This window comes from Lucilia sericata, unplaced genomic scaffold, assembly GCF_015586225.1.
Source record: "Lucilia sericata isolate MDLA Ls3-8-SP2 unplaced genomic scaffold, ASM1558622v1 Contig000590F_arrow, whole genome shotgun sequence".
Lineage (NCBI taxonomy): Eukaryota > Metazoa > Arthropoda > Insecta > Diptera > Calliphoridae > Lucilia > Lucilia sericata.
Genome location: NW_023994597.1, coordinates 155,135 through 182,486, shown reverse-complemented (window position 1 = coordinate 182,486; position 27,352 = coordinate 155,135). Strand labels below are relative to the sequence as shown.

Below are 27,352 nucleotides of genomic sequence, written 5' to 3'. Positions count from 1 at the left end.
TTTTTATACATACCAAATCCTTTATATACTTATGTTAATTAAATATAATAAAAAATTGAAAAACATAGAATATTAACCGTTCAAATAATGGACGAATTTGTGTGAATAATGGACGAATTTATATTATGATGTTCAAATAAGCTCGTGTATCATGTGGAATAATTTTAAAAAGGTTTTTTTTTTTTTAATAAAAAACAATCGGTCTTAAGGAAAAAAATCATCTATAGAAAAAAATTAAATTGTAGTTTTGCATATGAAGATGAAAAAACATATAAAAATATTGGTGAAATACTAAATATGAAGTCAAATACTGTCGGTGATGTTGTACAAAGGTATAAAAATGAAGGTCGCATTCATTTAAAGAAAACTCCGCGCTAAGTGCTCCTAAAATTGTAATTAATAAAGACTGCTTCAGAAACAATAATTCATCGAAAGATTTAAAGTCAAGGATATAATGGCCGAGTGCCTAGTAAGAAGCCGATAATAAATAATAAGTATGGAACATACCGACTAAAATTTGTGAATGAACGTCTCAAAAAAAATTAATTTGGTGGGACGAAGTTATATTCTTTGATAAGAGCGTATTTAATATATTTGAAGTGTCGGATGGTGTGGCGGAAACCAAATGAAGAGCTGAATGAAAAAAACCCTACTCCAATAGTAAAACAGAGGAGGACATGTGATGGTTTGGGACTCTATATTATCAAATGGAGTCGAAAACCTAGCATTTATCGACATTAACATGAACAAAGATTTGTATTTAACTATTTTGAGGGATAATTTAAAGCAATCAGCTGATAAAATGGAAATTGAATAAACATTTAAAATATACCAAGTTAACTACCCTAAACATCAAAGGACCGTTGTCCTTGAATAGTTGATTTATAATTGTTCAAAAGTGATTAAAACACTAGCCCAATCTCCCAACATGAATTCCAAGAAAAAAATTATGGAAGCATTTAGATTGGAAAAATCGTACTAATACAATTTCTTCTAAAACTGAGCCCAAAAAAGGCTGCAAGAATAATGGGATAAAATCATGGTAGATTATTTGATCTAATATGTCAAATCGTCTATCTAATGTTGTAAAAAATAATGGCTAACCTACCAGATAATGACTTTATTTTTAAACAAGTTAGAAAAAAAAACCGAATATTAATGAAGCTTTAATTTTTGGCAAATTATAATTTTTTGCTGTTTTATTTGTTTTACCTCAAGAATAATGTATTTTGAATTTTTCTTTTAATTACAAAAAAATATATAATTTTTTTTTCTCAAAATTCCTGCTTAAATTTCAATATCAATATATCGCAATTTAAAATCGAATATTACTGACAGTGACTGTAAACATATACAGTTTTTTACAAGTATCTTCAATATCAATATTTAAAACTAAAATGGGCGAAGCTCCGATAGATGGCGCGGTTGCTCATAAAACATATAAAACTGTTTTTTCAGCCTTATAAATTATATTTAAAATCGATCATTAAAACCAAGTAAGAGGGGTAATTCCAAAATAAATCGACCAAAAAACGCTGTTTTAAATTTTTGTTTATTTCGATTTTTGTTAGTTTCGATTTTTCAAATCAGGGGCATATATTCTAGTCTTTAATGCGGTTTCTATGGCGTATAAATTAGGTTCATAACTCATTCGGTTCATATTTTATGGGTCTCTAAAGTAGGGCATCTCGGGTATTTTTGTTCAATATTAGAAATGTTGATGACTGAATTATTTTGGAACCAGTTATCCGATTTTAACAAATAATGTTTCGTTCGACAGGTCTTCGATTACTCGTTTTTGACATTTCATTAAAATTACATGAAGTCCTGGCGCAAGGACCATATAGAGGAAAATGTCCTTTATCCTTGAATATCTCAAAAAAGGATACTTTATTTTTCTTAATTTTTTTATGACAAATAGACAAATTTATTGTTATTGCTATGTAATTTTTTAGAATGGGATCCCAATGGGTTTGGAAGTTATAGAAGTTTCTATATAGCTATATTTACAATTTCCATAGGAAATGGGTGCTTTTTATACATTTTAACACATTTATAGTCTAGTAAATTAAGATTTTAGTGCCGAATAAAGTAAAAAATTTCACAGACCATCAAATTAATGTTATAAATATGATGTCGAATAAAATATTAAATCATGTCTTATATATAAAAACTAAAGTGTGTTTGTATGTTTGTTTGTTTGGAATTTATAGACTGCTAAACGGCTGGACGGATTTTTCTGAAATTTTCACAGTGTCTTCCTGTATGTCTGGAAGGAACTATAGGCTACTTTTTACTTCAAAATTTCAAGTGGGCGTTCCTCCTCCCATATGAATAAAATATACAAAAATTCGTTTATCTGGGATACTAATTAAGCTAGCTTCTTAAAATTTTGCAAGAAGAACTTTAATATTCATCTGAACATTTTGGGGAAAAAGGGCGGACTTTTATCAGGGGGACTTGGAATCCCCCATATGAAGAAAATAGAAAAATTCGTATATTTGAACAACTATTAGAGCTAAAATCCTCAAATTTTGCAAGAACAACTTTAACATCCATGTAAATAAATTGGCGTTGTCGTTTGTCTGAGAAACTAATAGACCTAAAATCTTCAAATTTTTCTTCAAATGGGCGGACTATCATTAGGGGGGTTGAAACCTCCCATATGAAATAAGTAGAAAAAATCGTATGTCAGGGGAACTATTAGAGCAAAAATCCTTTGCAGTCAATGTGAACATTTGGATAATATATTGGCGGACTTGCAAATTGGAACCTCCCATATGAATTAAATAAAAAATCACATATGTCTGAAAAAATATAAGAACTAGAAAATTTCACATGAAAAACTTCGACATTTATGTGAACATTTAGAGAAAAATGGGCGGATTATCAATGGGATCTTGGGATCTCCCATGTGAATTAAATACAAAATTTCGTGCATGTGGAAAACTATTATATTATTTAATTTTTTCATAGGTTACCTTAAAATCTAAATTAACGTTTGGAAAAATTGGCTAACTTGCAATAATTTGCGTGACATCCCCAAAATGTAAAAAATGTATATCTGGAAAACTATTGCATTTAGAATCTTCAAAATCGTAAAGTGTTTTTTTATATACATTGATTTTAGGGTAGCAAAGCACACTGGGTGTCTTATATAATTGAAATATTGGAGGTCATAGGTCAAAATAATAAATTTTTTTTAAATATTTCCTTTTTCATACATCCTACGGATTTAGGAGCCATTACAAAATTTGTAGAGAATCAAATTTACGGCATTTTGGTTTCAGACAATTTTTTCCTTTTATCATCAGTTTTGGAGTTATAGTAATTTTTCGTTCATTTCTAACCTCAATATATTTTGAACTACAAACGTCATTGTGATAATTGTTCTTTTAGCCTTTAATAAAGAACACAAATAATTATTCAGTCATCAACATTCAAATTTTGAACAAAAAAACCCGAGATGCCGAAGATATCGGACGGACAGACAGACGGGCATGGATTAATCGCTATCTATAAGGATCCAGAATATACATATATACTTTACTAGCTATACCAAGTGTGCTTCGCTACCCTAGAAACAATATAAATAAAAAACCGTTTACGATATTTAAATTTTACGGTAAACCCACTGCCACTAGTCGGCAAACGGTGGCTCTGATATTAATTTCATCGACCAAAAGACAATTGGTCGATGAAATTAATATAGTAAACATTAGACATCTGCACGAGTGCCTAAAAAATGACTTAAATGCGGCCGAAGTTAAAAAAGCAGTTGATCAACTACACATAACAATACAATTGCAAAAGCAAATAAATGCCAAAGAAACAGAGACAATAGAGTTGACAGTGAAAAACAAATCGGAATAATGAATGATCTGTTTCGAAATCTTTCGAGACAACTTATGAGTGATTTTATAGAATTTGTGTTTATTTAAACAACACGCATTGTTACAAGAATAAAATACAATAATTACATATAAGAGTTTAATTGTCATCGACAAAAATGCAAATAGTCAATTAAAAATTTTTAAATTTTTTCACACACACAATGTCTGTCTAACAAAGGTTTAAAATTGTTAAGCCTAAATTTAATTTTTTAAATCAAATTAAAATTTATTACTTCACCATTCTATAATATCATTCATTCGAATTAATTCATAAGCTGAATTCCTTAGGACTTTAAAAATGTTGAATTCATTACTTGTATAATTCATTCTTTAAAGGCTTAATTCCTTGCTGAAAGATTTAAATTTTTTCGAATTCAAATCTATTACAAAATAGCTTAATCGTTTTTTCTTCATTCATTTTGTAGGGGATTAATGAAAATTTTTTAAATAAAAATGTATATACATTTTGTTTTTAGTAATTTTATTTAGTATTTTACAAATAAAAATTTTTAATTTTAATTTCAGCTAATTAAATAAGATTAAACAAAAAACAAGCACTATATTATGGATGAAATTAAACTAGAATAAATTTAATTTTACATAAATGACAAATCTTATTCGCAACATATTATTTATAAAGTTTTTTAAACGTTATTTTTGTGCGTCTTTTAATAATATTTTCCAAATACAATTTCCATTCGAAAAAAGTTTGAACATATGAACAAGTATAAAGAGAATTATAACTATTTCAAATATGAAATAAATTTTAAATATCAAATTATTTTTCAAATTAAAAATTATTTTTCCAAAATAATTGCTATCATGAATGAATTAGAGTTTGCATCTGATAAATCCATCGTTGTTAAAAATTATGTGGTTCCTAGGCAAAAGCGAACAAGAAAAGTTTATACGAAACCAAATATAACAAATGATATATCATTTAAGAACTATTTTCAAATTAAACATTTATTTGAACAATCCTAATATACACATGCTTTAATATTTGTCAAATAAATTATAATTTATTTTTTTTTGTAATTCAAATTTTCAAATATACTATGTATTGGAGTTTTCCAGTTTTTTCCTACCGAGCGCGTCCCCGGGTGGCGGATAGGGGGTGGTGATGGACCATCTGTCCTCTCCCAGCTTTAATTTCACTTAAGCTGAGGGAGGGCAGATTGTCCACCACCTGGGAATATTATATTCCCCGCGGACCAAAAAACTGGAAAAAAAAAACAACATGGAAAATAAAAAGATGAAAGTTACGGTGCAGGGCCTAAATAACCCAGTACCGGCGGCAAGTGTTGATCCACTCGCGAGTCACGTGTCGTCGTCATCCTGCAATCGTGAGCAAAATACTACTACGGAGGTGGGTATCTTGGCCTCCGTGGCGGACAATGCGTCAAGTGTACAGCATTCCATTAGCAAAAACATAGGGGTGAAAGAGAAGGATGTACTCGGAGAGAGCTCTAAGCTACCTCAGCCTTTAAATATAGGTGAGGGCTCCGACTCTGAATCCTCAGAAGATAATAACAACACCATTATAGCAAATCCCAAAAAGGATGAAGTAGGGCAAATGGTGAAAGAGGTGAGTGATAGCATAGCTAAACTACCTATTACTAAGAAAAGACTTTCTGGAGCACAAAAGAGGAAGTTGAAAAAGGATCAGGTCTCCCGAGGAGTTGACAACTGAGAAAAAACCTAAGAAGAAAAAGAGCTCCCCGTCTTCTAATACACAGTCGAAGCCAAGCCATACTTCACTCAAAGGAACCTCAAGTGAGGATCCTGCGAGTAAGGGTGACAACGCCAAGCCAGATATTCCGAAGACGAACACGTCGGCGAAATCAACCTCGAAGGTAAGGGAATCTCAAAAGAAGCCCCGAAAAACGAGGAAGGAGAATCTAGACGGAGGAAAAGGAAAAGAGCGGCCATCTTACGCCAAAGTTGCCAGAAGAAGACACCGGGACGATCTCTGCTATGAAGTTTACGATGCCGGTAATCCGACAGGCAAAATTCCAATAGACCAACAGAGTAAAATAGAAGACCTGGTCAACAATAAGATAGTGGACCATGCAATCGCTTCAAAGGGCAAACAACCAATAGAGAGCGAGAGCTGCGAGTTCAGCATGGGCGTGATGTTGATGATTTTGGCATCTCACCAATGTGTTAGCACCCTAAAGAACTTGGTGGAAAGTATCCCTCCTCCCTGGGACGGCGCTAGGCTGGGACTGGCGAAGAAGAGCGAGCTTCCGGTGCTCTTAAAGTCCACTGTCTACATAAAAGGGATGGGGCAGTAAACTGGCTAATGAACGTATACTGGAAATTCTTGGAGGTCAAAATGCTGAGCTGGCCGTGGAAAAATGGGATGTCTTTTACAGGAAAGAAGAACCTGAGGGAACTTTATTTGTAATAGGTATCGACCAGAAATCCATGGCTAGTCTTGCCAAGAATAAAGGTAGGGCTTACTTCGCCTCTAAATCTGTCATATTCAAAATTGGGAAGGTGCCGATTGGAAGGACTGTTACAACAAGCCTCGAAAAGGACACTAAAAAACCTAAGACCACAGCATCAGTATCCACTACTGATAACATTGAGGAGTCAAATCCTAAAAGCGAGGAATTTACCATTAACTCCCCAGAAGAAAGTGTAGTTGCCCTTTCCAAAATTGGGAAGGCGCCGATTGAAATGGCTGTCAAAACCGGCCCCGACAAGGACTCTAAAACACCTAAGAGAGTACCCAAAGCATCATTAGCAAGTACTGGCAATGTTGAGGAGTCAAATCCTAAAAGCGAGGAGGAAATCACTCACCCGCCAGAAGACAGAACAGCAGTGCTCTCCAGAATTGGGAATGTGTCTATTAAAAATACTGCTATTCCTATGCCTGATAAGGACACCGCAGAGCCATCAACAGTACCCACTGCATTAATAGCCACTTCAAGCTATCCGGAGGAGTCAAATCCAAAGAGCGAGGAGGTGACCACCAACTCGATGGAAAACAGTTTAATGGACCATGATTGAGGTTATCCAAATAAAACTCCATCGGAGCGAGACAGCTACCAACGCTCTGATGGCTAAAATTAACACAGGTAAAATACATATAGCTTTAATCCAGGAACCTTGGACGATTCGCAACAAGGTTTCTGGATTAAATCACGTAAATTTCCAACTTTTCTACGCTGATACAGGATCTCGCCCGAGAACATGTATCTTATGTCACAAGAACTTATGTTTTCTCCTCTCAACAGGATTATCAACATCGGATGCAACGGTGCTGAAGCAAGGTCGTGGCAACATATTCCTTGCATCTGTTTACCTGCCTTTCGATTCTCCGACACTACCACCAACGTCGGATCTGATGAAACTGGTTGAAGAGGCACAAAGAAAAAATAAGAAAATTGTAATAGGTTGTGATGCCAACTCGCACCATGTAGCTTGGGGTAGTACAAACACCAATCGCAGGGGACAAGCCCGCAGGGATTTCCTTAATACTAAAGACTTGATAACATTGAACTTAGGTAATAAAGCTACCTTCGTCAATAGAATCAGAGAAGAAGTATTAGATATAACTATATGTTCAGAAGAGCTTATAAACGAAATTCAGGATTGGAGAGTTTCGGACGAGCACTCCTTTTCTGATCATCGGTACATAAGATTCAAAATACTAAGGCCACCACCAAAGCCGATAAAGTTTCGGAATAAGTCTAAAACTAATAGGACAATGTTCGGGATCTTACTAAAGAATCTTTTAGGTCGGGACACTTTTCAATGTCGAAATAAAGAGGATATAGATGCTAAAGTGGAAACGTTCACAAGTGCCCTGGTTGAATCGTTCGAGGACAGCTGCCCTCTGCGAGAGCGGAGATCTGCCCAGGAAAAACCCTGGGTAACTGGGGAGATCCGGAACCTTGGGAAGACTCTTCGCAAACTATTTAACCGGGCACGGCGTAAAAAGACCGCAGTATACTGGGATGAGTATCGCAATAAACTTGGTGAATATAAGAAAATCGTTCGAAAAGCCAAACGAGACTCCTGGAAACTTTTCTATGAACAGGTAGATAGCGTAAATGACGTATCGAAGAAAAAAAAATTCCTATCCAAAACTAATGTCCAACCGGAATCTATGATCGATGACACGGGCAGGAGGCTTGAGGATATGGAGGAGACAATGAAACTCCTAATGGACTCTCATTTCGCACCCGGTATATCGAATAACATAGATGAACCGATATTGGAGGAAGGGGAGGGTAACACGGAAATAGTTATTACAACTGACATGGTTAAAGGGGCAATCAAGAGCTTTGCTCCCTATAAAGCTGCAGGGCCGGATGGAATTTTCTCGGCACTTTTGCAGATGGAGGCGGGACTGGTTTCCGTATATCTGTCACAGATATTCACTGCATGCTTAAAATTGGCATATACCCCAATTAAATGGCAAGATGCAAGGGTAATATTTATACCTAAACCAGGGAAACCTAGCTATGAGATACCTATGTCCTATCGACGGATAAGTCTTACGTCCTTCCTACTTAAAACCTTGGAACGGATAGTCGATAGCATGGTTAAAAGCAGTATACCATACAATGACCTTAAATATAAGCAGCATGCTTATGTAAAGGGATGATCGGTGGAAACCGCTTTAAACGAAGTCGTCCACTACATAGGTGAATCTTTCCATAGGAAACTGTATACACTGGCGGTGCACACTGATACTCTTATCCAATCCCTAGACCAGTTTTATGTTGACCGGGTGCTCCGTAACTGGATCAACTACATGCTTAGGAACAGATGGATAAGCTGCGAGATGTACGATATAACTATCAGGAAAAAGGTATTTCGCGGTATACCACAGGATGGCATTTTGTCACCTTTACTCTGGGTTACCACGATTAATAGCCTCCTAAGGACCCTAATCGAGAAAGGACTTAGACCTGTCTGCTATGCAGACGATGTCATAATACTTTAAAAGGGAAAGGATCCAAATTACTTGTGTAGAAGAGCTGAGGAGGCTATGAATACGGCCTTGAGCTGGGCTCAACCGAGACGCCTCAATGTTAACCAGGCGAAGACGGAAATCTGTCTTTTCACAAGAAAGACAAAAATTTCTACATATACTGAACCTTGCTTCATGGGCAAGAAGATACCGGTGACAGACAAAGTTAAGTACTTAGGTGTAATACTTGACCGGAAATTAAAATGGAGACGCCACATAGAGGATAGGATCAACAAGGCACATCGGTGCTGGGCGATATGTAGAGAACCATAGGCATGAAATGGGGTCTTAGTCCTACTATGACAAATTGGCTTTATAAAAGTGTAATTAGACCAATTCTAGCTTATGCTTCAATAATCTGGTGGACTGCTTTGGACAAAAAGTGTAATATCAAACTACTACAGGGAGTTCAGCGTACATGCTGCTTGGGTATAAGTGGTGCCATGTGTACTACTTCAACCAAGGCTCTGGAAACGTTGCTAGATATTCCACCAATTGAAACATATATAAGATATGAGGCGGCGCTTACAGCCGAACGGCTCCTTACTTTAGGCGAACTGGCCAAAAACGGTTATAGGACACGTCATCAATGTATACTGGACACATTTGAAACGCTAATCCTAGATAGAATGTCTTGGCGGGACATTAGAGCAAATACCAGTAGGAATCCGTTGCTACACGGATGGCTCTAAATTAGGGGACAAAGTGGGGCTGGGGTTCTATATTGAAGACCCAGAAACAGAAATATACCACCGTTTACCCAATCATAACACAAGCTTCCAGGCAGAAGTACGAGCAATAACGGAATGTGTAAATTGGATTAGAATAAGTATGGCGCCCACAGGGCTTGATATATTTACCGACAACCAGAAGGCAATTTGGGCGATATCAGATGATAGAATTAAATCGACCTACCTACCTACCTACCTACCTACCTACCTACAAATGAGATCAAAGATTTATAATCGAAACTAGATAATTCAAATTAAATGTTTCACGTTTCTTAGCTTTTTAATCAGTTTCTGGTTAACAGTTTGTCAAATCAGCCTAAAAAACGAACTGTTAAAAATGCGTTTTGTACCTACGTATATCGGAAATTTATTGTACAAAAATATATAAAATATGATAAATAAACATTTTATAAAAAGTAAGTATAAAAGTTCGGTGTTCGGTCCAAATTTCGCCGAACCTCACTTTTCACCGAACTCCGAACCCGTATCCGAACGTTCGGTCGGACACTACAAATTATGTGTCTGTTCATTAACAAAAAATTTTTACAAATTATCACAAATTTGTTTTGTATTTCAATACAAATCTCAAATATTTTTGTGAAAATTAGTAACATCTTTTAGTTTTTAAACAGCAGAGCTTCGAATTAATCAATTTAATTTGAGCTTAGTTCACCAAAATCTCAAAATAAAATTTAATCTTCCAATAATTTTTTTTTAATTAATTCAAGAGCTTAATTCAAAGGCTTTCAGTTTATTTACCTTCATTCATATACTGAATTCATTCATGTTTGAATTACATTTTGCTTTAAATGATTAAATCTTTCTTTAATTCAAATTTAATGATGAAACAGAATACGACTGTAACTTCAAGCAAAAACGTTGTCAAAACGACATAAGTACATAATTAAAGCTACGGCAGTAACTACAAATTATCTCATATTTCTATTTATTTTCTTTTGTTTTTATTTTTCGTTGAAAGAATGGTAACGCTGTTGAGAGAATGCGTACCTAAAAATGTGAGCATAAAAATAAACGCTCTCAAAATAAAATTAAATATATTTTCACAAGCGCCTTCTACGACTTCAAAAAATGCCAGTTTGTATGGAAAAAAAGCGGGCATAGCGCACTTCTGTTTCATCATTTACTCCAAATTGAATTACGAAATTTTTCTTAAATTCAATTTGTAGTAGACTGAATGAAGAGTGTTGTATATCAAAAACTAAAATTTTACCTTAGTTTTTAAAATTTTAAGTTTTTTATCTCTATATGAAAGAGCGTATGCGTATAAGTTTTAAATAACTAATTTTACAGCTGATATTTGTAAGTTTGTATAATAAGAATGATTTTGACTAATAATAAACGCAAATTTTGTGCAAAGGAACATTTTTCTATTTTTAAATAATAACACTATTGCTGCAAATAAAGATACAGTGTACAATATACAAACATACATACATAGTATGCGACCATGAGTTTATGATCATAAAATATAACAAGTCCGTTGAAGTTTGCTTTGAACGGAATTATGCCTAACACAAAAGAATCAGCCAATGAACGCCTTTTGTAGTGCTAATTTTTCCTTCTGAATAATGTACTTTTTAACTTAAAGGGACTCTGATTAATCATAGTATTTAAGTATTTTATTGTATTTACTGCAGCATAAGTATTCATCCGCTTAACAGAATTTCTGTAAGTTTTATTATCATTCCATCCATATCCAATACATGGTAGGTAGGTAGGTAGGTAGGTCGATAGGAGGACTACATCAAATCCGAAGAAATACACCTAGGCCACTGTCGAGCCTGTTGTGCGATCCTTATCATGAAAAAAAACTGAAAAAATTATTTTTCAGTGTTCAGAAACTCAGTTTCCTGAACGTAATTCCTAAGAATCTTCCAATCAGTGTTAGTCAGGAATGTTATTTCCGGAATAAGATCACTTCCAAGATACTTGGATCTAACTTCGACGAGTGCCTGGCAGTGGCAAAGAAAGTGCTCCAGAGTTTCACTGTCCTCTCCACATGCTCTACATTCGTCTGAATCCGCACGTCCAATTTTGCATAGATGTGCTCGTAGTCCTGTGTGTCCACTCAGAATACGTACCATCATACTAACTTCAGACTTGCTCATTTTGAGGAGATTATTCGTCTTGCTCTCATCAGGGTCACCCCATAGGATCTTCGTGGTTCTACCCACTGTTTCATTATTCCAAGAGGCCTTATGGGATTCTCTCACCCATATGTTTAGTTCAGCTTTTGTTGCGTCGAATGGTTTTGTGTTTGTCAGGTTAACTGCCTCGAGCTCCCTTCCCTTTAAAGCTATTACATTCGCCCTTTCGTTACCGACTACTCCCGAGTGGGTTGGTACCCATATGATGTGAACCTTACCCCTGGGAGAGTATTCAGTTAAAGCTTTCTTACAATCCAATACGGTCTTAGATTTAGTTCTATCGCCTGATATCGTCCTAATTGTCTTCTGGCTGTCGGTAAATATATTAAGCGCTGTGGGCGCCATATTTATTCTAATCCAATTTACGCATTCCGTTATTGCTCGTACTTTTGCTGGAAGCTTGTGTTATGATTTGGTAAACGGTGGTATATTTCTGTTTCTGGGTCTTCAATATAGAAACCCAGCCCCACTTTGTCCTCCAATTTAGAGCCATCCGTGTAACAACGGATTCCTAATGGTATTTGCTCTAATGTTCCGCTTGACCAAGACATTCTATCTGGGATCAGCGTTTCAAAGTTTCCGACATATTCTGTGTCTGGTATACGATCAGGCACGTCCGATGATTGTGTATAACCTTCCAATGTGTCCAGTATATGTACATTGATGACGTGTTCTATAACCGCTTTTGGCCACTTCGCCTAAAGTAAAGAGCCGTTCGGCTGTAAGCGCCGCCTCATATCTTAAATATGTTTCAATGGGTGGAATATCTAGTAACGTTTCCAGAGCCTTGGTTGAAGTAGTACACATGGCACCACTTATACCCAAGCAGCATGTACGCTGAACTCCCTGTAGTAGTTTGATATTGCACTTTTTGTCTAAAGCAGTCCACCAGATTATTGAAGCATAAGCTAGAATTGGTCTAATTACACTTTTATAAAGCCAATTTGTCATAGTAGGACTAAGGCCCCATTTCATGCCTATAGTTCTCCTACATATCACCCAGCACCGATGTGCCTTGTTGATGCTATCCTCTATGTGGTGTCTCCATTTTAATTTCCGGTCGAGGATTACACCTATTTATTAGTAGTTTTGAGGCCTCTCGGTTGAGCCCAGCTCAAGGCCGTATTCAGAGCCACCTCAGCTCTTCTACACAAGTAATTTGGATCTTATCCCTACGACATCGTCTGCATAGCAGACAGGTCTAAGTCCTTTCTCAGTTAGGGTCCTTAGGAGGCTATTAATCGTGGTAACCCAGAGTAAAGGTGACAAAATGCCACCCATAGTTATATCGTACATCTCGCAGCTTATCCATCTGTTCCTTAGCATGTGGTTGATCCAGTTACGGAGCACCCGGTCAACATAAAACTGGTCTAGGGATTGGATAAGAGTATCAGTGTGCACGTTATTGAAGGCGCCTTCGATGTCAATGCATACCGCCAGTGTATACAGTTTGCTATCAAAGGATGCACCTATATAGTGGACAACTTCCTTTAAAGCGGTTTCCACCGATCGTCCCTTTATATAAGCATGCTGCTTAAATTTTAGGTCTTTGTCGGCTATACTGCTTTTCACCATACTATCAACTATCCGTTCCAAAGTTTTAAGTAGGAAGGGCGTAAGACTTATCGGTCGATAAGACTTAGGTGTCGAATAGCTAGGTTTCCCTGGTTAAGGTATAAATATTACCCTTGCATCCTGCTATTTAATGAGGGTATATGTGAATTTCAAGCATGCATCTCATTTGTAACATCGAAATTTTCTAAGTCCTTATTCTCAAACGTTCTAGACATGTCTGTCAGTCAGTCTCTTGAAAGAACGATAGGACCTAAACTATTGTTGCAGTTTGATTGGTATTCAAAATGGACAAAATCGGTTTACTTTTTGCCAATAAATCGTTTAAACACCAAAAATAAAAATATTATGATATATGCATTTGACAAAAATGGTTTGTTATTAGAAATTTACACTCTCTGGAATTCGGAATTAGTTGATAATTGACCCAATTGCCAATTAAAGACTCTCTTCAAAAATCTTCGTTGTTGAATGCTTTTAAGCAACTAAATAAAATTTTTTAAGAGGTTCGTTTAAAATCGTGTTGTGTACATGTAAATAGCCGAAAATCTTTGTTAATGAACATAAATTGTAATTTTTGAAACAAAGCGACATCAACACGCTTTGTTGAATGCTTTAAAGCAACTAAATAATTTTTTTACGAGATTCGTTTAAGATCGTGTTGTGTACATGTAAATTGCCGAAAATCTTCGCATTCAAAACAATACTAGCGCCGTACTATGTTTACAAAGCATAAAGGCTGTTTGTACGCAAAAGTTCCAACTGATCACTCGTAGATTTCGAGATGTTTTTGCTATCATAAGATTTTTTGCCAAATTATATCAAACCCTACACAACTCTCAACGAGTGAGACGAGTAATATTTCGTTTCTATATTAAGCAAGTTGTGTGTGAGAATAACTCGTTTGTCGAACCTACTCACCCTGCACATGCTTGTTTAATATTTTCACAATAATGTTAGTGTATTTTAATACTATTCAGTATTGTGAACTTAAGAACAAGTAAAATCAGTAAACTAGTGGAACCTGTTATAGAATTGATAAACATTTAATTCATATGGGTGGTACCATGAGAATTCTAGCTATAATGACTTCCCAGATATACGAATTTTTTGTATTTAATTCAATCGTAGACCAAATGTAGGAAAAAATAACCTTAGTGAACGTTTAAAGTATTTTATGAATCTTTAATTAAACCGTTAATATATTCATCGCAGAAAATTGTTTTTATTCTTAAGCTAATTAAATAATTAATAAATTATAACTACTTTTCAATTTCAGACTTTCAAACTGGTTCCAACAATTACTTAACTAGTTCAGATTTAAGTCGACAAACAAGCTATCTGCAGTACCAACAACAGCAATCAAATGAATCATCGAATGACAATGTTCTCCAGAGCTCATTGTTTGGGACCAACATGTCAAAATTTTTTGATTTTCACAAGCATCAACAACAACAAAAACTTCAACAGCACGTAAGTATTTGGTGAATACAATATATGAATACTATTCACCCCAGTGAACATTAGAAAAATATTCAGTTCTTAAAGCGGAATTGAAATTTGTTTGTAATTATTGGCCTTTATTAACATTTTAAACAAAACCTTCACTAAAAACTTTATTCTTATATAAAAATTTCAGACTACCTCCTAATTCTAAGGTAGTTTTCTTAGAAACTACCAACGATATTTCGATGAATTCTTTCACACGTTTTTTTCTGCCAGGGATCAATTATGTTCAAAATCATAACAATCGATCTCAAATATCCTACGTATAATGGTACATATTCCCGGAAATTAATTATATCGCACTTAAACACACTTATTTCATTGCCAAATAAAACTATCTTAATAAAATTCTACATGGATATGATTTCTGTATATATGAATCAATCTAAAAAATTTTTTCCGGATAGCCCCGTAATTGGTCATAGCTCCCATATAAGGTCCACTTCCGATGATAATTGGTTATAACTCCCATATAAGGATTATATCCGAAAATTATTTAAATGCACAATTTCATTGAAAATAAAAGTAAAGTAACATGTTTTTTGTATATATGAATCATTGTATGGAATTTTTTCTGAATCGGACCATAATTGGTCATAGCTCCCATATAAGGTTCACTTTTTAAAATCACTTAATACCATATACATAATTCATTATTAAATGATTATATCCGGATAAAATTCGGCATGAGTATGTTCTGTGTATAGAATCTATACTATAGATACATAAATCGTTCAGCTAACATTTTTTGAAATTGTACCATTATTGCTCATAGTTTCCATATGAGGTCACCAAAATCGACATCGGAGTAAAATTCGACAGAAATATTTTTTGTAAATATACATATTATTCTCCCAAATTTTTTGGCATCGGCAGGATCGGTCTATAATAGGTCATAGCACGCGTAAAAATACCATATCCGAAAATCACTTAATATAAATAAGTTTGGACCTAATCAGAATTAGATCTATATGTGCATAAAGAAATATACCATATCCAAAAATCACTCGACCTAATCAAATTTAGGTCCATATATCCATAAAGAATATATATAAAACTATTTAGATTTATTAAATTACGGACTAACTCTGTAACATTTATTGAAACAAAATTTTTGTTATTTCACTGGGGAAAAAGTACCAAAAAGGGGAAAGACGGGAAATTGAGCCAATTTTTATAAAATTGTAAAAAGTTAAAAAGCTATTGGAATACTATTTTGGAATTTGAATACTAAGGCCTATATAGGACCAAATTTGAGTAAATTGTTTGGTACTTTTTGTAAGGACAATTTTTCTGGAACAAATGCAGATTTGAATCGTTTGTGTTTTATTTATATAGATTTAAATACGGAACATTTTGTAAACTTAATTCTCAAAAGTATATTTTCCTTTTTCAAATAGTACTTTCGATATTTTCTAAAACGCGAAATCTAAACGAATGAAATTAAAAATACACGCTCCTTACTAAATGTGAAATTATTCACGTGATAAATTTCAGTAATATTGAACGTAAAAAACATAAACTTTAATTTAATTAAAATTTTCTATAAAAGTAATAAAAATGTTGTATGTAGTTAATTTTGGTTAGGGTAGCGAAGCATCCATGGTATGCTAGTAGTAGTATAAAATATTTAAAAGTTAGATATTTAAATGGGCTTTAAAAAATTGCTTGCTGGTGGAGGTTATGTAAGATTCGGCATAGGAATATATACCACTCTAACTTGTTTTTACATGATTTTTGTAATTGCAAATAATGTCGAAACAAATAAACAATAAAGACGTCCTGTTAATTTAAAACTTCAATTATATTAGGTGTGTTCGCGTTCTTTCCACTAAAAAATATCCAGTAACTTTATGATGGAGAGTAGTTTTTAATTTACTCTCAATCAACAAAATATCCAAAAAAGTACGCGAACGCAAATTTGTAAAAAAAATTGCATGTTTTTGTTTATAAACAAAGATTAGTAATGTTCTTTTGCTGAAATCTCAATCGCTAACAAAACACTAAAAACAAACATCAAACAAAATATGATTTTTCTTGTAAATAAAAGGATATTTAAAGTTAACAAAACATATAATATCATTAAAAATATATAATGGTTTTAAAACTTCGTGTTACAAACATATTATTAAAATAAAAATTTACACAAAATCGCTAAGAGAAAGACACTCTATATTGTTTTAAAAACGCTAGATTGTCAATATTTATTCACCCTTATTATATATGCCGTAGTCACTTCGATTTTGTGTCGATTTTTCAAAATGGTATTACATATGTCGTTTTTTCGAGAGAAATGCAACTCTGTGAAAGATCTATTACAAAATATGGTATTATGTATGTCGAATTTTCTACAAAAATTCGATAGAAATTGTCGTAGTATATTTTGTTGGTGACAAAAAAAATTAATAAAAACTAAAATAATAACAATGAGTAATATAAAAACGTAAGTGCAAATCAATCATTTTTGTGAAATTTTTTATAGGAAAATGTTTTATATATGTATATCAGCATTAAGAAAACAACACCGAAGCAGTTTGAGATGCTGGTTGATTTAATGTGCAAAAATCCTAATATAGCAAAAGGATATCATAAAAATACTGAAAAATCGACTATAAGAGAGCAATGGAATGAAAAAAAAAAAAATAAACTTAATAGCCTCGGCCCTCCTGCTCGAGAAATAGAAGGTTGGATGCAAGTTTAGGCCGATATGAAAACAAGTGTTAAAAAAAAGTTAACAATAAAATTGAGTGCTACTGGAGGTGGAAATTTTAACCAAAAGGTATTGACACCATTAGAAGAGTCTGTTGCAGGACTATTGCAAATGGATACTATAATAAGTCCAGAAGGACAAACTTTTGAAATTTCAAATATTCCGACCAATTTAGCTGAGGAAACGAATATTGAGTTTTCATATAGCAATTACCAAAATAAAAGCACCGATGAGAATGCCGTGTTCGATGTCCCATCCGATGTCCCCATTTCGACAAGAAAAAGACCAGCAACTAAGGAGAAACACATACTTCTGGAGGAGCAGTTAAACGTTCAGAGAGAAATGTATAACGATCTGAAGAAAAGTTTATCTGAAATCGAAAGATACAGTCTTAAAACTTATAAGCTCCAAGAAAAATTTAAATTACAAAAGAAAAAGATGAAACTATACAAAGATAATATTAAAAAAAAAAGTATTGAACAGGACCACAATGATCAAATTAAGAATGGAGGAATTGGAAGAAAACAAATTTCATTAATTTAATTTTTTTTGTTAATTTAAAATCTGTTTATTAAATGCTCTTTATATTACAATTAATAAACACTGTTCGTTTAAAAATTGAGTTCATTATATTTACTCTTATATTTGTTGCTGTGAGGTCGACGTTATTTCCTGTGCTACCATATACTTCCTGGTTTTCCACAATATTGTCAAATGCAGTGGAATCGATCTTGAAATGGATGCATATATTGTGCAATGCTGCACAAACCGCTGTAATTTTTGCAGCCAGGTTTGGGGAATAGTGTAGTTGTCTAGCACCAAGGAGACAACGGAAACGGTTTTTTAAAGCACCGATTGTCCTTTCTACCACATTCCTGGTTTTTGAATGAACTCAATTAAATCGACATTAACGACTACCTTCTTCTGGTGTTCTAAATGGAGTTATCAAAAAAGGTTCTAGTGGATATCCGGCATCCCCAGTAGACATATATATGGAAATGATTTTGGTATTTTTCGATAAATTCTTCGAACTTACCTAATAGCCATGTATTTCTTTCTCCACTTTCATACATATCTCTCAGATATGACTTTAGATCACTAGCATGCCAAACCAAAGAATCATGTGCTGACCCGGGATGATGTGGAGACAGGTAACGTATCCTTAGCTTGTGATCGCAGACCTATATGTTAAAGATAAAGTTGTCATGTTATATGTCAAAGTTAAATCTAACATTCAACTGACCACCATAGCATTTAGACTATAGTATCCCTTTCTATTATAATATTTCCATCGTTCGGATAGAGATGGCGCCAAAATCTTTATGTGTGTACCATCTACACTTCCTATTACACCTGGAAAGCCGGTCTTAATATAGAAAAATTCCTTTATTTCTAACTTTTCCGCTTCAGTCATTTTAAATGAAACCCACTTCGGACAAAGCTCACTATACATTGCCTCCACATACTCATTGAACACACAACTTGTTGTTGGCTGAGCAAGACCTACATTGAAGTCGTTTTCTGCACTTCTTTGATAGCAGCCTTCAGCAAGTATTCGAAATGTTGCTAACCGTAATGTTTTACTCACACTTGTTGATCTAGATGGATCACAAAGTTTTGGCGATATCGTCCTTAGAACATATCTGAAAAAAGTTTTAATTTAAAGTTTGCGAACTTAATACAAAATACTTACATTGAACTTGGTAGGGAAAGTATATTTGATTTATATCTTTGCTGTCTTCGGTAAATGGATTGATTTCTTGCACTGGTTTGCTCTTCTTAACATTTTTAACAAAATTTGTATTAAAATTTTTTTATTAAAAAAATAAAATAGGCGCAAGGTAATTCATAAATTATATAAATATTATCAAAGTAATCTTTTACAAAATTACTCACGTCGAATAGGTTACATAATACCAATAAAATTTAAATTCGACTGCGACTACGACGGTTGTCGATTTTCGACTACGACATACATAATAAGGGTGATTATGATTTTTCACAACAAACAAACTCTTTTAAAAACTAATTTATGATAAATAAAATTACAAATAATTTTTTAATATTTGTGTGTTATTAATTTATATATTTCTTTCTAAAAATGTAAAACTTATCAAATTTTAATTTTCTTTAGTTTGTTTACATATTCATTAATAAACCATATGTTGTGAACATATGTTTGATATTTTTTACTGGGGAAAAGATATCCAGTAAAATTAAAAAATTCTCTATCAACAAACTGTCATTTTTATCGCTCTCTTATTCTCTCGTTGCAAGTTTTCAAAAGTACGCGAACGGAATCTAGTAACAATTCTTACAAATTGTTACAAATGATCGAGTACGCGAACAGACCTATTATGTATGTATTAATATAAATTAGAAATATTGTCAAAATTTGGTGGAAGGATTTATGTTTATATAAGAGTTAGGTATGCAGAATTTCATCATAATGGTAGTGTTTAAGAGGGAAATAACGACCTTGGAGCCATAATTAAGAGCTAGAAAGTACTATTCGTAACCGATTTAAACCATTTTCAAACAACTTCGTCCTTTGGTAAAATGAAATATTTGAGCCTATTTTCATCAAATTATCTGGAAAATTGCGACTTGTAGTTTGATTGCAAGGTTTACATGGACGGACAGTCGGACGGACATAGCTAAACCACTATATAACTGTAGGATATAATTAACTTTCTTCTATATTGATAGGAAGTAGGATCTAAAATGGTTTGTAATAAAAAGGATTTCTGTTTTATAATACATTTTCGAAAAAAAAAAAAATATGTTTTCGACTGTTTTTTTTTTTTTTTTGGCAAATTAATTGTTTGTTTTGAAAACGGTTGATAATGAATACTTGAACATTTTTAAATATCTATAATATAGCTGTTTGTGCATAAAAGTGCGCATTTTAAAAGCTAAAAGTTCATATAATTCATTGTACTTTATTCCAGTATAGCCACAATTTTTAGATTTTGGCGAAGAATCCGAGATAACAGAAATCGCACATAGAATATGACGTCGAATTAAAAAATTGTCTAAGAGTGAAATATATGAAACATTGATATATCATATGTTACGATCGGACTTAAAAACAAAAAGGGTATTTCTAGCCTTGGTAAAATCTTTTAAAGGAACAGCCATTCACTAAAGATTTATAATTGTACTACTTTGACTTTGTTTAGCTATTCGTAACGACATTTGTAAAATATGCATATATATAATTAAATGGTATAATGTTGTAACGACACGGTTTTCCGCTGGTTGCTGGGGTAGGCTCAGCGGATTCCAAGGTCGCTTCTTTTAAGTTTTGTGCAAGGAAAACACCGGGTTTTCAGAAAAAAGTTACAAACCGTACACTTCATTTAACGTAAACTTAACATAATGCTACTAGTTTAATGTTGATTACAGTATGTATCTCCTTTAGCACGATGAGGCTTTCCCAACTATTTGGAAAGCTACTAATAGGAACCCAATGTCGAAGTCTAACCTCAACTGTTATAGGCAGTGAAATATGGTAGAGGTCTTACCTCTGTAAATTTCACCAGCTTCCTATTAGTCTCTTTCAAAATAGCCAGTAAGTGCGACAATTGGGGAGATTTAATCTCCTCACCAGTTGTTACCGCTTGGCCACCAGCTAGCAGACTGCTCTCTACATAGAAATTACCTGCCTTATATACGCTGGATCCCATAGTTATTTACTTGTGTATTATTACAATTTTATAAATGGGCAGGGTTGTATTTAAAACGTATATAATTATTTAATACTATAACCGACAACTAGATTATATATACTTAAATATTTAGATTATATTTACTTAAATGTTACTTATTTTAAAAAAATAACGTTTAATTCAAAACAAAATAATATGAAATTCAATAAACAAAATTCAATAATAATAATAATTATAATAATAATACAAATATTAATAATAACAATAACAATTTATAATATAACAACATAATACGAAATTCAATACATTTTGATGTAGGCAAAAACGAGGGGCTCCGACTTTTGTCGTCACAATGTGGATGAAATTTCCACCAAGGTTAGTAGACACAAATATCGGTCAAGAACTGCCGTAGTTAGAAGGGGTCAAAGTTGGACATTTTGGCCGCACAGGGTTTTTTCAAATAAGTGTAACTTTTCACCTATTGGTCCTAGCAAAAATTGTCCAAAGTTGTTTTGAAAAAAATAATTTTTATTTTTTTTTTTATATTTCATTTAATTTTTTTTCAAAATGGAGCCTTTTTTGTGAATAAAAAAAAGCATATAGAATTTACTTTAAGGGCTTTAGAGTTGTTTAATGGGATTCGAGTGGGATATCTATTAAAAAAATATTTTTTTTACTCAAGAATAAGATTTTTTCAATATTTGGCACTTGAATTTCCTCAAATTTTTCAAAATGGACGTTTTTGCTGTTTTTTTTTTTTTTTGCTTAAAAAGAAAGCTTAGACCATTTCCTTTTAGAGCTTTGTGGTCATTTAGTGGAATGAATGTTAAAATATTTTTTTGGATAGATATTCCACTTAATAAACACAAAGCTTTTAAAGCATAACAATCTAAACTGAAAACATTTTGAAAATTTCAACCAATTGTCCAATTTGTGGCTGCTATCGAGTCAAAACAGATAGGGGAAAATATAACTACATTGTCAAGGTCACAGAATATTTTTATAAGATTTACAAACTCCATATGTTAAACGAAATGTCAAAATCAATATGCCATTCATCGCTTTTGATCAAATCAATCATTTAGTAAAATAAAAATTACTACACTGAAAATAATCCATGCTTAACTTTACGAAAAAAAAATTTCGTAACTACTTTTTTCGTAATATATACGAAAATTTCGTGTATAATACGAAATATTGTTTAATCAACCCCTTTTCTAATTTTACGAAAGTACGAAAACCTGTCGTAATATCTTTTTTCGTATATATTAAGAAACTTTGTTTTCTTTTACAAAAATAATTTCGTTAAGGCATGTAATATTTAACGAAAGTAACGAATGTTTTTCGTAACAAGATTATTTAGTAATATACAAAAATTATTTTTGATTTCACCAAAAAATTATTTTGTTACGTTTTTTTTTTTGTTATTTTCGTAATTTTAAGGGAGTTAAATTAAACGTAATTTTTAATTTACAGGAAATTAGCTGCCTAATTTCCTGTAAAATTTTTTATGTTTCTTTTTTTTTAAACATAAAAAATTTGCTTTTTTTTTTAATTCGCAATCTTTTTCTAAATTTACAATAATTATTTTAAAAGAACTAAAATATTTATGTCTTTAAAAAAATCGTAAAATGAACAAATTTTTTTTCTAAAATTATATAAAATTATTTTGCATTTTACTAAAATATTTCGTACAATTTCGTATATATTACGAAAGAATTTCGTGGTGCGAAACCAACGAAGCATTTCGTACAATGTACAACATTTTTCGTGTATATTAGGCATGGATTATTTGCAGTGTATATTCCCAAAAGAAAATAGCAATGCACGGATTTATTTTCCATTCAAAACTTACTGGCCAAAATTGATGTACACTTGAAAGATTTTATTTCGAAAATTGGTGATTTGTTAAAAATAAAAAAGGTGACGTAAAGTGACAAAAAGTTGCAAATTTAGTTCATTTTAGAAAAGGGAAATACAAAGCTGTTGAAAAAGGGTCAAATTGCGACGCACAACGGTAACGCAGTCTACCATAGAACTTTCGTTTAGAACACAGTAATAAAAATCGTATTGAATTGTGTTGTATTGTTTTCCAATACTTATTACAAATTAAATTGTTGAAAATAATTTAATTCAATTTATAATGGATTTAATTTCAATCGAGTAATAGGCGATTTTTAAAGACATTTTTTCTAGTTTTTCAATTAATTACACCCTGTAACAATTTTGAAAAAAAGCTGTGAAACTAAAGTCCATTTAGAGCTCTTATGTCCTTATAAAAGGACTTCAAAGTTTAAAGGACTTACAATTTCAAACGAATATTTTAAATATTTATATGTGTTGTATGATGCTAATATTGGTATCAAATGAAAGCTGGGAATCTGTACTTTCTGTCCATATTATTTATTTGACTCACTTAGACAAAAAATCGAAAATGAAATTAAATTTAAAAAAGGTCTCATTTTAGAAACAAAAATTTTTAACTATTTTTTTGGAACAAATTTTCTTTAAGCTTCCATCTCTTCTTTAATCCTGAGGAATTGAAATATATAACATTATTTTTAAGCAGAGGTTCTCAGCTTCAGTTGATATTAATATTAAATTTTTTATATAAATTTGCAATTTCATTTTTTGAAATTGTATGTCCTTTAAACTTTAAGGTCCTTTTACAGGGGCATAAGAGCTGATTATGAAAAACTGAGTACACAGAGGTTATACTAATGATCCTGTTTCCTGCACACATAGATTTTTTTATGTGTGAGAATGGCTGTTGCACGGTGTTATATGTTGCAGTTTGAGCATCGTTCCAAACAGCATTCATCTGCAGTTTTATATAATTAACATTTAGGCATAGTTCTTTATAATATAGTTTTATTAATAACAATAATAATAATTATAATATATCTACTTATTTTTAGTGTTTACAAATCAGTGGTCCTAACAATATAAATGGAGGTGTGAATGAAACCTTGCATATGAGACCTTTATTGGAAAACAATCGCCTTAATTCACAACTGGTAGATCCAAATTGTAAGTATGGTAAATGTTTATATCTAGAATTCAGAAATAAATACATATAAATTATGTTTTTAAATTTTTTTCAAATGTTTGTAAATGAGGAATCCCTTAAACAATCACTAAAGTTTTAAGTGGTTTGTTAGCGAAATTTTCTGTTGAAAACCAAAAACTATTGAACATTTTGAGAACATCGGGGTAAAAACATTATTTAAAAATCATACAAATATTCTTTATAACTTTCATTAAGATTGAGCTTCTTCGCAAGTTATATTCAACATTGATTCATTAAGTCATCTCTAATTTTTGCTTTCATTTAATTGTTTTTGTTCAAATCACAATCGACGTTGAGGCGAGCTACATTATTAACTTACAACAATTCAGCAGTTTCTGCAATAGTTATAACAATTCAGAGTAAATAACTTATTTAAAATTAAGAAAAAAAATCGTAAACTCAAGTATTCTTATTTAAATAATATATCATTTATTTATTATTATATTTATCTATATATCATGAATTCCAGGAAAGAACACAGAAAAACTGACAATTTTTGACCTCATGTCTTCCGATTTCCTTCATATTATCAATATATGTTCTTGAAGTGGAAGATAAAGCAACTCTGTTATTTATTTTCAAAAATTTGCTCTTTCATTCTAATATAATTTTTATATTAAAAAGTTTAAGATAGTGCATTATTTATAAAAATGCACTTTTTGAATGCATTTTTGAAATCGTTCTCCCTGTTTAAAATTTTTTAAAAGTGTATAAGTCGATTATTTTAAGCTTTTTATGCAAAATATTAAAATATTTTTTGTGACGTTCATTACATTTATTTTTGCCGATTTTTTATATGTTTTATGTTGAAAATTTTTAAATTTTATTGATATTTTATGCATTTAACAGAATTTAAAACTGCTTAAAATACATTACTAATCACAATTGGGATGAAAATATTTAAATTCGATTACAACTAATGTACACTTTCATAAAAATGCATTTCTAAATAATTTTTGTTAAGATAAATGTATTTTTATTGCAAATGTATATTGGGTGCATTTTCTACATTTTACTCCATGTTTAACGTATCTTGTAAGAGCATTATTGAACTAATTTAAACTAAAAAAATAATTTTCAAAATATCGTTAAATAAATAAAATCTTATATAATATAAAAAAATAGCAAGTTTTGATTTATGATATTTTAAAATACTTTCAACAGGGAGAACAATTTGGAAAACGCTCTCAATGTGCATTTGCATCAAAAATGCATCTATCTTAAAAAATATTATTTAGAAATGCATTTTTATGAATTTAAATATTTGCATTCCAATTGTGATCAGTAATGTATTTTAAGCAGTTTTAAATTATCAATAAAATTTAAAAATTTTCCAATATAAATAGTGTTTATAAACCGGTTTTTATTGCATATTTCGCAGATTTTTGCATATTTTATTGCAGATTTACAATTTCAGACAATCAGGAAATTAGTAAAAAGTTGGCATTTAAACCAATAAAAAATTAACTATTTAAACAAATTCCAACCATTATATGAAGATATTTGTTATTTATTAAGACGATAAAATGCTGAATGCACTTACTTGTTTACTGCGTAAGTATAATAAAAATCGAGACGTTCTCAAAACGGACTTTATTTATCGAAACATAAGGGTTGTTGTCGCTGTCCGAGAATTTATGCTGCTGGGTTTTTTTCACAAACTGTAATGGCGCTTAGGTTGATTGACAAAATTACACCTGTCAATATTTCTAAGCGTCATTCACAGGCGTAGCGAGCGGAGGCAGGTCACAATTAAAGCAGGGGCTCAATGTCTATGTCGAGACAGTCGTCTACTTCCGTTCCCGATGAATCGTCGCGAGCCTGAACACTATCTATACTTGATAGTCCTGGACATAAAATTTGTTATTGATATAGATGCATTATATATTCAAAGGTCAATTTATCCCTCCTATGGCAACTTCCATATACCTAACGAATCAATAATATCTTCAGATCTATATAAGTTTGTTTTCTTATGATATATTAATGTACATATCTATACTAAAAAGTGCAAATATCTTATTAAGTAATTCATAATATTTTGCAAAATGGATGTAATGAACGTCAAATAAATAATCGACTTAAGCACTTTTAAAAAATTTTAAACAGGGAGAACGATTTCAAAAATGCATTCAAAAAGTGCATTTCCATAATCTTAAACTTTTTAATATAAAAATTATATTAGAATCAAAGAGCTCATCCACAGTAATAGATTGGGTTCTAAATCAAAAAAATCCGAAAATCTCAAAGATATAAAGGTTCAAAGTTTTATACCTTTTTGATTTTTTGTAGTTTTCGAACAAATTAAAATCGCCATAAAAATCGCGTTTCTTAAAATTTTTAAGAATTTAACGCTGATATATCTTATGTGTCTAATAGAGTATGTGTTTACAAAAAATTAAAGAAATCTGAAGACCATCGGTCAATTCTTATTTGATTTCTCATGGAATTCATGATATATAAAATTCTAACGTTTCTGACTGACTGATTCATCATCGCACAGCCTAAACTGTTGAAGCTAAAGAGCTGAAATTTGGACAAGAAGTTGGTCTCCCACCAAATAGATCCACTAAGATGGGATTTTAGGAAATTCGAGTGTTTAGGGGGTAAAAACGTGTAAATTCGGTAACCTCATATCTCCTAAACTATAAAAGATACAAAAACAATTTAAAGCTTATCGTCGTTTATTTAAAAAATAAGCGGACAGGTGTCTGGTACTTTTTTCAAATTCGGCCCCTTCAGGGAATAAACTGTATTTTGGCACTGTTTTTTGCACCCCATGTATCTTTTAAACCAGAAAACATTAAAAAAATATTTTTGACTCCTTCATAACTTGACGAAAAAATAAAAATATAAATTTAGTACTTTTTGGATATTCGGACGTTTAAGGGGTGAAAATTGTACCTATTTTTGGTACTCTTTTCATAAAACATTGTTTTGGTTTATTAATATATGAATACATAATAACGGGCTTTCAATACGATGTTGCAACTTTTTGGAACAGAATTTTTATTTCGTTAATGGGGAGGAAAAAAAGTACC

At 32.1% G+C, this 27,352-nt stretch overlaps 1 protein-coding gene across 1 annotated transcript in view; it reads left to right on the top strand.

Moving 5' to 3' along the window:
- The window catches only part of LOC119606480 (putative uncharacterized protein DDB_G0282133), a 197,242-nt gene that overhangs the window by 72,415 nt on the left and 97,475 nt on the right, over positions 1-27,352 (top strand). The window contains exons 8-9 of the mRNA XM_037960010.1: positions 14,634-14,827; positions 24,160-24,271. Coding sequence (XP_037815938.1) covers positions 14,634-14,827; positions 24,160-24,271 — 306 coding nt within the window. The remainder of the gene's footprint in view (positions 1-14,633; positions 14,828-24,159; positions 24,272-27,352) is intronic.